The 12,380-nt window shown below is 38.1% G+C and overlaps 1 protein-coding gene across 3 annotated transcripts in view; it reads right to left on the minus strand.

Moving 5' to 3' along the window:
- The window catches only part of LOC121405751 (receptor-type tyrosine-protein phosphatase eta-like), a 70,761-nt gene that overhangs the window by 13,917 nt on the left and 44,464 nt on the right, over positions 1 to 12,380 (minus strand). For all 3 annotated transcript variants that reach the window (XM_041596705.1, XM_041596706.1, XM_041596704.1), the window contains 9 exons: positions 7,858 to 8,142; positions 6,885 to 7,229; positions 3,878 to 4,150; positions 3,264 to 3,397; positions 2,500 to 2,598; positions 1,961 to 2,027; positions 1,143 to 1,289; positions 788 to 916; positions 14 to 155 (listed from right to left, as the gene is read on the minus strand). In XM_041596705.1, the coding sequence (XP_041452639.1) occupies positions 14 to 155; positions 788 to 916; positions 1,143 to 1,289; positions 1,961 to 2,027; positions 2,500 to 2,598; positions 3,264 to 3,397; positions 3,878 to 4,150; positions 6,885 to 7,229; positions 7,858 to 8,142 (1,621 nt within the window). The remainder of the gene's footprint in view (positions 1 to 13; positions 156 to 787; positions 917 to 1,142; positions 1,290 to 1,960; positions 2,028 to 2,499; positions 2,599 to 3,263; positions 3,398 to 3,877; positions 4,151 to 6,884; positions 7,230 to 7,857; positions 8,143 to 12,380) is intronic.

A 12,380-nucleotide genomic window follows, 5' to 3' on the forward strand; every position in this document is an offset into this window, starting at 1 on the left:
AATCTCTACTTACACATAAGACCTTCCATGGATGAGTGGTCCATTACAGTACACGTCCTTTTTGTCATATGAACACTCCTCTGTACCAATGGATATCTGTGTAGTGGTAGGTGCAGTCTGTGTTGGGTCTGCAACACTTCTTTTTCGACGTGTATCTGTAAAATAAAATATACACATGTTAATCAATCACAGCAATATCAAAAGACTACTTTGAAGAAGAATTAGCACCAATTCGAATTATCTGATCAGTGTAAACATATTCAACAGGAATTTGCATTTCTTCTTATGATTAGAGAAGACTGGACAAGATAATCCAGATTTGAAAATGATCAGTCCAAGTTTCTTTCGAATCATTGTAAAACAGAGGTTTCAAATGATGTCTATGCAGTTGATATAACTTTATGCTAACTGAAGTAAAGCAAGCAAGAAATATTATTAAAAAATATATATATATATATATTTTATATATCAACAGTCAGTGAGAGAATGCGAACATCTGGGCCCCATCTTACAAAGAATTACGATTGATGCAATCAATTATAACTCTATGGAAATCCTTCAATGTCATAAATTTTTCTACAGGATATTTGCAAAACGTCCTGTGTAAACAAAGGTAAACACACCAAATTTTAAGAAATCAATGACTTTATGGATATACATTCATATCTACAATTTTTTTGGAACAAACATGCATTTCATATGTTGACTATGCTGGCTTTCCGTAGTTGCGATTGATCGCATCAATCGTGACTCTTTGTAAGACGGGCCCCCTGGATTATATTCATACCTTGCACAAGATCACTCAGAGCTATGGGATCACTGATTTGATAAGGAGGGATAACGTCATTAGAAATAGCCTCTGCCCAAGTGAGCATCCTTGGTGGAGTACTGTTACTCTGAGTGGGCTCATTAGCAGCTGGAAAATAAATAAGAAAATAAGTAAGGTAAAAGACAGTAGTTGCAACAAACAATTATTTCATGAAAAAGTCTTTTGAATCAAGGTTAATTATGCGGGACAGTGTATTAATATTGCTTTGCTCATTTCTCAGCAATAACGCATTTTCTTCCCGAGCTATTTGGCACAAACCTTTTATTTATACATACAAACACTTTGGTGGTAATTTCATGGAGAATGTCCTCACCACTTGATTCTGCAACAATGACTACGACGTGGGTTATTTCACCGTTGACGTCATCAAACATAGAGGGGTCAAAGTTGACGACAAAATTTCTTGATTTGATAGTCTTGCTTGGTGGAGGTGGGGGTCTCGTATCCGGGACCTGTGGAACTGAGCAATGAAGCAGAGGTGGATTTAAATTCATCTCCATTAAGAAGTAAAATTTGTAAGAAAAAAAACTGGGCAATGAAAAAAAAAACAGATTTGAATTTTATCTCCATTAAAAAGTATGGTTCGTAAGAAAGACATAAATGTGTCATGTCATTATTAATAGAAAATGAAATGAATCACTTCTGAAGATTGATAATTTGAATTAATTATTTTAACAGCCATAATTCTTTATCCTACTTGAATTTTCTCTAGCCCCAATTTTATCTTTTTACTTAGGTTGTTCTATGTGTAACCTTTCCTTGCACTATTTAAATGATTTTTTTCTTGCTACCCATCATTAGTTTTCTTTCCATTCTCTAGATTTTGTGATATTCCTAAAATTATTCTCTTCAAATCTACCATCTTTAAGATCTTATTTCAATCTATAAGTCGACAAGTGCATTACATTAAAATATCTGCTACATTTCAGCTCACTTTGTATCAAATATTTGTATTACTTATTTTACATACTTATTTTACAATATTTCATTCAAATCGTTCAATCTTTAGAGTTTATTCCACCTGCATGTATTCTATCTATACCTTTATTAACAGAATAATACTGTATCTGCTTAATGATCTATCTTGGTGATTATATTGTAAAAGAGTAAATTTCTAGTGAATATGCTTACTGGTTACTGCAGTTAGAATCCAATCAGAAACACCTGCTCCGAGTCCGACCTCATTCCGAGCTTTCACCTGTGATGTCACAAAAAGCACGTTCTTGATTAAAAATATATCCTAAAAATCTTTGCACACTTTAACTAATTGGATACACTGACATAAAGGACGGTTTGAGGGACAAGGCCCCCAATAGTTTCTTGAAAAAAGGAGAAAACTAAAGAAAACAAGAAGAAAAAGGATGAGATATGATTATATTCACTTAAGACAAGCATCTGACCTAAGGATTGGCGCCCTTTCCTAATTCTTGACACAAGTAACAACTACCTTGATTGTTTCATAAAATTCACCCTAAACGGTGTTTATTTTATCACCTTTTTTTCTTCTTCTCAATGCACTATTTTTACTCACTTTAGCCTTTATTTGCACCTCCTGAAAATGATGCAATGATCACATGCACCCTTGCCCCTTAATATCACTGTATGCATAAGCAGATTGATTCATATCACAGGTTCTCATATTGTTGAATACATGTATATACTGCTCTTACCGTAAATGTATAGTTGCATCCGCCTTTTAGTCCCTCAATAACAACCGACGTCTCGGCAACAGGTAAGTACTTCTCGCCTCTGTTACAAGTTCGATTTCCCTGGAGATAGATAAAAGTTTAGTACAGGATAAATCTAACTAGTGACACAGGATAACATGGAAAGTTAAGATCAAAACATGTGCATTACGTTGCCTGTAGAGAAAAAGTGAAAATTTTGAGAGTTGAGATTCACGTAAATTTGGTTGGGACTATAGATAGATTGAAGAATATCCCTCAGGTTTCAGGTTCTATTCTCCTGGAAAGACATCTTATGTGTCTTTCTTGAATTTCGGTCTCTAACTATATATATAAAATAACAATGTTTGGTAAAAGCAATGTTACTATAAAGTTATCTATCTATCCACCTACCTACCTACCTAACTACCTACCTACCTACCTACCAACCAACCTACCTACCTACCTACCTACCTATCTATCTATCTACCTACCTATCTATTTATCCATCCATCCATCTATCTCTCTCTCTCACTCATATAAAATGCAATGAAAGAACTCTTACACTTCTATGGCCAATGTATTCCACCTGGTACCCTTCAAGAACCCCATGATGCCACAAAGGGGACATGAACGACAGTCTGTCTATCTATCTATCTATCTATCTCTATCTATGTATGTATCTATCTATCTATCTGTCTATCTGTCTATCTATCTCTCTCTCTCTCTATCCATCTCTCTCATATAAAATGCAATGAAAGAACTCTTACACTTCTATGGCCAATGTATTCCACCTGGTACCCTTCAAGAACCCCATTATGCCACATAGGGGACATGAAGGACAGTCTTATCCGGCGGTGATCAATCTGGGGTTCCAATCTAAGTCGTTCCACTGGTCCTGGCCCTGCAGAGGAGAGTAAAACATCAAGGTATAAAGCTAGAATGAATAAATGTAAATTTATCTAAAACTATATCAAGATAAATATATATTAAGTTAACAACATAACTTTCCTGTCTTGACCTTACAGATGCTCATCTATTTCGTAATGTCTTTGTTGCAAAATACTGTCATGGTTCAAGCTGAAAAATTAAAACAACTCAATTCTGATCAAATTATTTGTTTGGGTTATGATAACATGAAGTGACAAGAAAGTGCCGTCAACTTCAGATATTGGGTATAAGGGCGGGAGTTGCAATATTTATGGAATTCTTCTTTCTCAAATTTCACATTTTCTGAGCTATGGTTTTGAGACAATTCAACGTTTGTGTAAGTTTCTTCAAGACTCTGCATATCTAACACTACAAAATCCACATGGCAACTTAATCTTCCATGTACAATCTCAACATGCAATGGTTTAAGCATGCAAGTTACTTTTCCTCTTACTTGTTGGTGATGTAGTCTCCCCTACCAGGACCATCTCTCCTTCTGTTGAGTTTGCGCTCGCTCTTATGCTGATGATGTATCTCGTTCCCGCCAGGAGATTATGGAATGTAAATTCTGTGACGTCACCATGGACTTGACCAACCTCTTCATTGTAGCTCGGCGCGAAAGCATGTAGGTGATACCGTGTCCTGTAGCCAGGGCCAGGCAGCCATGTTATGGTGATGGATTGCTCGGTAACGTTTGTGACTGTGACGTTCACAGGAGGAGTAGGGGCTGTTGAGAGACAAAAAAATGAGGTTATATAATGGTTGAAAACAAAATATGAAAAGTAGTGTGAGCATTATTAATGATATTGCCACTGTGTCATTATCGTTCGTGAAAATATTCCAGAAAGTTTACAGCAAGCTCATTGTACGGCAGTTATGCTACAGTATCACCAGTGAAACCAAATCCTGAACTATCAAAAGCCACTAATTTCTTTCAATTGACCTAACATCAGTCCGTTTGCAGTTGGTTTTGTTGGTTTGCCTGTCCCATAACTTCTGTGACAGAGAGTAAGGTTTCAGATATGCTTTGAATGTGATGGTCATCTCATGACCATAGCCACAGTGTGGATACATTGCCAGTTGAAATAACAAGCTCTTTCTGATATCTTCACTGTGAAACAATGCACTGTGAATCTTGCTTGCTCATTCTTTTATTTTCAACTTTCAACAGGCTCCTCACTGTAGTAATATTCTAATAGAAGAGTAAAATACAGTGTGTTTCTAGGTGTGTTCCATAGTGTTTCAAACAGTGTGCCTATTACAGTAAGTTCCAGAGTGTGTCCCTCAATTTATTCCACAGTGCCTCAAAGCATGCCCAACATGCAGTGTGTTCTAAAGTGTATTTCTTGGTGTGACTAGGAACAATTGTTCCTAGGTGTGTATTCAACAGTGTATCAAAGTGTAGCCCAGATTGTGTTCGTGTCTCAAAGTGTGATTCTACCTGTGTGTTCCTTGGTATGCCTAGCTACAGTGTGTTCCAGTGTATTCTACGGTGTATCTGGGTGTACCCTAGACTGTATTCCAGTGTGTCTTACATTGTGTTTCTACATGTGTCCCAGTGTGTTCATTGGTGTTGCATACAGAGTGTTCCACAGTGTATCAGAGTGTTCCCTATGTGCAGTGTGTTCCAGTTTGTCCTAATGTTCCTATATGAGATCCACAGTGTGTCAAATAGTGAGTTCCACAGTGGTTCACACTATGCCCTACATTGTGTTCAAGAGTGTGTCTCCATCACAGTGTGTTTCTAGATATTATTTACAGTGTGTTGCACATTTGTCAGTGTGTCCCAGTATACTTCAGTGTGTCAAGCATTATAGTGTTTAATGTTCCAGTGTGTCAACATTTTCCATATAGTGTGTTCCACAGTGTGCCAAAGAGTTTCCTATAGTGCGTTCCAAAAGTGTTTCAAGGTGTACCCTAGAATGTGTTCTATTGTGCCTCACAGTGTGTTTCTACATTTGTCCCACAGTGTGTTCCTTGGTGTACGTTACCTACACTGTGTTCCTTGGTGTTACCTACAATGTGTTCCATGGTGTTACCTTCAGTGTGTTTCAGTGTATCAAAGTGTTCCCTATGTACAGTTTGATCCAGTTGTCCTACAGTGTTCCTACATGGGTTCCACTGTGTGTCAAATAGTAAGTTCCACAGTGGTTCACACTATGACCTACAGAGTGTTCCAGAGTGTGTCTTGAGTGTGTTTCTAGGTATTACCTACAGTGTGTTCCAGTATACTGCAGTGTGTCAAACGGTATAGTGTTTAATGTTCCAGTGTGTCAACCTGTTCTCTATAGTGTGTTGCACAGTATGCAAAAGAGTTTCTCCAGGTGTGTCCCTCGGTGTGTTCCAGTGTAAAAAATGTTTCCTACAGTGTGTTCCAAAAGTGTTTCAAAGTGTACCCTAGAATGTGTTCCAATGTGCCTCACAGTGTGCTTCTACATTTGTCTCACAGTGTGTTCCTTGGTGTTACCTACAGTGTGTTCCACAATGTTTCAGAGTAAGCCCTACTGTGTGTTCCACAGTGTATCAGAGTGTTCCCTATGTGCAGTGTGTTCTAGTTTTTCCTAATGTTCATACATGAGTTCCACAGTGTGTCTAATAGTGAGTTCCACAGTGGTTAACACTATGTCCTCCATTGTGTTCCAGGGTGTGTCTCCATCATATTGTGTTTCTAGATATTACCTACAGTGTGTTCCACATTTGTCAGTGTGTTCCAGTATACTGGAGTGTGTCAAACGGTATAGTGTTTAATGTTCCAGTGTGTCAACATTTTCCCTATAGTGTGTTCCACAGTGTGCCAAAGAGTTTTTCCAGGTGTGTCCGTCAGTGTGTCCCGCAGTGTCAAAAAGTGTTTCCTACAGTGTGTTCCAAAAGTGTTTCAAGGTGTACCCTAGAATGTGTTCCAATGTGCCTCACAGTGTGTTTCTACATTTGTCCCATAGTGTGTTCCTTGGTGTTACCTACAGTGTGTTCCACAGTGTATCAGAGTGTTCCCTATGTACAGTGTGATCCAGTTGTCCTACAGCATTCCTACATGGGTTCCACAGTGTGTCTAATAGTGAGTTCCACAGTGGTTCACACTATGACCTACAGTGTGTTCTAGAGTGTGTCTTGACCATAGTGTGTTTCTAGATATTACCTACAGTATGTTCCACATTTGTCAGTGTGTTCCAGTATACTGCAGTGTGTCAAACAGTATACTACAGTGTGAAAGTGTGTTTCCCAGTATTTCAAAGTGTACCCTACAGTTTGATCCAGTGTGTCCACATAGTTGCTTAAAGCTGTGTCTCACAGTGTATTCCTAGGTGTGCCCTACATGTCTTTGCTAAATGTCATTGCTACCTCGGTTTCTTTTGGTAATCAATTATTGATTTATTGATCCCCTCGATATTGTACATACCAAAATATTCACAACATATTGGATCATTTAATAAGATAAAACCATGCATCTATTTTCAACTTACGTATTCTCTGACGTAGTTGCGCAGCTGTTACACTGAGCACATTATAACTTGACGCGTAGACGTCTATGTCGTATAAAGCACCAGGGATCAGATCACGAAAGTATGCCGTGCAGGTGCTTATTGAGCTGGGGTTAGTACTGCGAGCGGGTTGGGCAGGCAGGAGATTCGGGCAAAAGATGTGACGCTCCCGGATTGGGTAGGAGTTGTAGCGGTATGGGGACGTCTGTTGGTATCGGACGAGGTAGCTACAGTTGCCACGGCATGACGTGGTGTCGTGAGGCCAATGTACAGTGAGGAGCTCCGGTGTGACACTGGCTACTCCGACTTGCTCAGGATGTGGAGGCGCTAGGGTGATAAAGGTGGCGAGAGAAAGGAGAATGATATTTTTTAGTTACTTTTCCAGAATATTGGAAAACTCCCAAAGAATTACCAATTTGAAATAACAGTTTAGAAAGTCAAACCATTGATAATCTATTTATTATTATAAGGTCCTCAAAACCACAATATGCTGCCAAGTGACAACTTAAGGTCGATTAGTGATGTTGCTACGACCCATCTGGCATCCCCTTAATGGAAAGGTCACAGAGTTGCAAAGCGTGCTCACCAGTGTGTTCTCATAATCGACTGGGTTAAGATACAATTCACACTGTTAAATTCCACAGTGTGGAGACGATTCCACACTTTGGAAACCTCGGAAGCGAGTGTGAGTGATCACAGCGTTTTCACATAAAGGGATACTCCTGTGAAAATGTGATTCACACTGCTAAAATACTAGGATTTAACAGTGTGGTAAACACTATTTTTCACAATGTGAATACATTGTTGGACACACTATGGGACATTTCGTTCTTTCAAGCAGAAGCCAGAGTAATCACTCATGATTATGTTGGGTTTATAACAATTATTGTGTATAACTATTCCTCTCCAAATCCTCATACACAGTCCCCATCAATTAGAAAAAAACACCACTTACGCAAAACAACAGAATCGAAGTTTGACCACACGACGTCTGCCCCACTGTTAACCTTCACCGCCACTGAATACATGGACCCAAGACCACTGGTCACGAACGTGAATTGTCCGGTGGTGCGCACATCGTCGACGCGCATCCACGTGAGCTCTGTCGCTGGCGCGTTGTCCCTGCTGCGATAAATTGTGACGTAATCCACGTACGTCGGGTACGGGAACTGCCAGAACAGTTCAAGCGAGGGCATGGCTCCTGGTACCTTCTTCACGGAAAGGAAAGGCGGCATTAGACCTGTGTGAAGTCAAGTAAGAGAAAATTAAATGTTTCTTCAGAGCATGCAACAAAACATGGTGTGAAAGTAGGCTAACTAAAGGATCTGCTGATCAAGATACACTCGGCTTAAATGTCATATAAATGGAGTATCCATGTAAGTTAACATACTTAATATAATTTACTAAACTTCAAAAAATAAGAAGCAAAATATCACATTACCATTTAATTAAGACGATTTGAGAAGGTTAAATCAATACATTTATAAAAAAAAACAAGACACGACACACCAAAAACATAATTGTAAAATAAATGCCAATATATCACACAGAAACGGGAATGGTCACCAACCGCGATTAAAGAATCAAGACTGAGTTTTAACCCTAAATCTCCCGGGGTATTTTGATTCTTGTCATTCCCGGGGGGGGGGGGCATTATGCCCCCCCCCTTAAGATCTCGGCCGCCGATCGCGCGAGCGACGCAAAAATTTGCACGCTGGTAGTGTGCGATGTAATCTACAAGGCTGTATGGTAAAATTTTCCAAAATAATGAGATTTTATTTTATATGAATTAATTATGCTAATTTATGCATAAATCATACTTTTTGCTCTAATTCACTAAATAAAGCTTAAATAAATTAATGCTAATTTTTGGTAAAAATTTTCTTTGTAGCATTCTTAACAATCGTAATTCAAAAAAACTTTGGTTTGGAAATAAATTTCTTATGTATTTTATTGTTTTATGAATTTCTTATGTATTTCTTTGTTTTTTTACTTTTTTTTATTGTTTTTTCAATGGAAATTGTTCCAGACATAATTCTGATCATAAACAAGGCAAAATTAAGTTTAATCAGTAAAAGTAGAAATAATGATACATTTATGAATTTTGGCTAAATACGCAATTTGCATTGGATTTGTACATGAAATCACGTTTATGAGCAATTTTGGGTCTGACATGCACTTGCATAAAAATGTTGCGTAATGTCGTAACCGCGTACCCGGGCGTCACAACTTTGGTCTCAAAATTTGCGCGAGACTTGAATGTAAAAAGTCAGTGAGCTGCGAGGTGAAAAAATTTCGCGCAGCAGATATATCGCGAAAATTGTTGAGTGGGGGGGGGGGCCATTATGGCCCCCCCCGGAGAATTAGGGTTAAACCAATAACCTTACATTCCCTGTTCAAACCAGGTAACGCTTGTTTAGTAAACTTAAATCAGCTAGTGAATGTTGTGAGGAAGACCAAATCTAATGTGCCTCGATCCTGTATGAAATGTTGTGACAAATGGTTAATTGGTCAGCATTCGAACCCCCTATTTGACAACAGTGACGACGAGTTAGAAGAACTATGCAGATTAGCGCAACAATAAAATCAATGGAGAAAAGGATAAATGTTATTCGTTAAGGACGAATTTTATATATCCCTAGATCAATTGATTTAATATGTAAATCCGAAATGAGATCTGAAATTGAAATACTCCAAAAAATTCTGTTTGCCCAATTAATCGTGGGCCCGGCAGCCATTTTGTGCAGCGCCAGATCGATCTAGTTCAATCCCTTGAACTGTTGAACTCCAAACAGGGTGGCAGCAACTTTCATCTTGTCCATGTTGTAAAGTCTTTTGGCCGGCGGGGGTTTGAACTCCCGACTTCCTGGTTGAGAGACGGGCGTGCTACCAACTGAGCCAACACACCGGTTATATGATCCACTTTGTGTTTTATGATAAGTCCTTAACTAGTATTAAAAATTGTTTTCAATTCACAGTAAGGTGGAATATATAGGTAGAGGTGCAGTCGCCCGGATCATATATGGACCCATGCCCGGATCTACGGGTTTCTTGGATTCAATGGAAAACACCATCCCGGGCCTTTCAATAGTTAATAATTACGGGATAGCATTTTGATGAGTGGCTACTAATAACTTCCGGTCATTCCCCTGCTATCATCACGTGGGTGATATGGAAGAATGCTATACATTACGTCCCACAAAAATGGAAACCCGTTTTAAGAGACAGATTTCACAATTATGAAATGTGTTTTTTTATATACATTGATAAGGTAAGAGTGGAATCTCATATCTTGTTTGAAACCCACAGCTTAGCACATCGTTCACGCCTGGCAGATTACAAACAATATATACATGTATATATTGAGGCATATATATCAGTAACGAATTGCGCAGAAATCTACGTGTGAATCTGAATTCACTCCCATTTCAGGGATCAGTGAGAGAATCTTAACAAAAAAATCAAAAGAAATGTTAATCAGCCAATCGACGCATATGTTCTGTCATCGTATTACGAATCAATCTTGTCCAATTTTTTTGCGCAACCTGGTTTTGACATAAAAATTTCCAACTCGTCTTATTCATTAATGCGTGAAAATGTTCGTCTTATATCAGGTATCAAAATAAAGAAGAATTATTTATTGAATTATTAAGATTATGTAAATGAAATATCATTATTCATTGTCCTTTGAATTCAAAAGAAATGGAAATCCAGATTTCCCTTTTTCTGGGACGCACTGTATAGGTTGGGATATCGGAAGACTATTTTCTGCAACACATTTTTACCTGATCCTGACCCATAAGGATGTATAGTGGAGTCACATAGTTGTAAAAAGATAATGATTTCGCTTTTTTATTCATTTAAAATTCTTTTTAAGGGGATGGGTGGTGAGAGCAGTTTGCGCCTCCCGGACGTAATTAGATGGGGTTGGTGAGAGACATGCAGTCTGTACGCAGACAACCAGGGGATCTCCCCGATGTGTCATGGTAGTCTGACAAGTCTGTTTATAAGCGATATAGGCCTACATGCACGCACACAACTGAGAGCAGAGAAAACAGTAAACTACACAGGTATATGCGTATTCAAATCCATATTAAAGACATGTTATCATAATTATGTTGAACATTTATGTACAACATCTCCAAATATGTGCATCTCAATATTCAAAGGAAATACTTTGCTTGCTATAAATAGTATGCATGGCATACTTCAAATTGTAGATATTTTATGGTGAATTTTAATTTGAATCGTTTGTTTTAGAATTGCCTTTCATAAATATAATATACATTGTGGCTCGAGAAATCGAAAACCTACTAAAAAAATACCAGAACAGGATATCAGTTTTACAACCTGTCAAATTGTGAATCCTTACACTGGGGGAGGCCATAACAACAAATCCGAAGGTATTTCAGAATTTTGATCTCCGTATACATTGTAAAGGCCGTTGGTTAAACGTTGGTGGAACCCAAAATAACCTTAATCTCCGAGGTTGTTTAAGGTCTCAACAGATATTACAAATTGTCGGCTTCTATAAATGTCCCCCTGAATCTAAAAGTAGGCTCTGAATAGGACAGAAATGGAAAGGTGAATTCATGAATACGATGACAGTTGGTAATCCTTGTTAAATGTATGGGAAGATTACTACGTGTCACCAGTTTGAATAAGGCGGGACGCCATGGGGGCGGGGCGAGACCACCCCTACGATCTTTCAAGTATTGAAAAGAAAGAAGAAAAGAGAAAGAGTGAGAAAAGGGAAGATAAAAAGAATAGTTTACAAAAGGAAAGGTCTTGACCAAATGTATCATTCTCCTATAATTCAATTTAAAGATTTGAGAAAAAAAATGACCCCCCTTAGATCGTTTAGCCCCCTATCAAAATAAACAGTCATCGCCCCTATTTTTCAATGGCTCTTTTGCAGTTGGCCTCCGTAAAGTGTTCAACAAAATTGTTTCGGAATACGGTTTGATCAAGTAGACCTGCAGACCTCAATCCCTGGTCTAATAATAAAACCGCCCCTACCATTGGATGCCCTTGAATTTAACTTCTATTTTGAAGCTTATTTCTATTTGTGGATGTGGTGGGTTGTTCTAGAATAGTTTTAAAAATAATAGGTTAAACCTGAAAAAAATAATTGTGGTGCTCAGATACCCTAATGTAGTAGACGACAACTACAACGACGTCGGTAGCGATGATATGGCGATCATTGTGATAACTATGATGAAATATGATCACTAATAGTGACTAGCTATAATAACGAAAATAATAACAGGCCTTTAGTTGTAATCAACATCATCATTATTCTTGCAATTTTGTCTAGTATACAAAAGTTATGTAACTGTTACATCGAAACTATACATCGGGTTTTAAACTACTGCCTTGCATTTACAGTAATGCGTCATGACCTGGGTGTATCTTAATGTTTATTATGTTCTGGTATCGACTTTGTAAATTTCTTTCGTTTATTGTGATTTCAATAAA

The sequence above is a fragment of the Lytechinus variegatus genome, chromosome 19, assembly GCF_018143015.1.
Source record: "Lytechinus variegatus isolate NC3 chromosome 19, Lvar_3.0, whole genome shotgun sequence".
NCBI lineage: Eukaryota > Metazoa > Echinodermata > Echinoidea > Temnopleuroida > Toxopneustidae > Lytechinus > Lytechinus variegatus.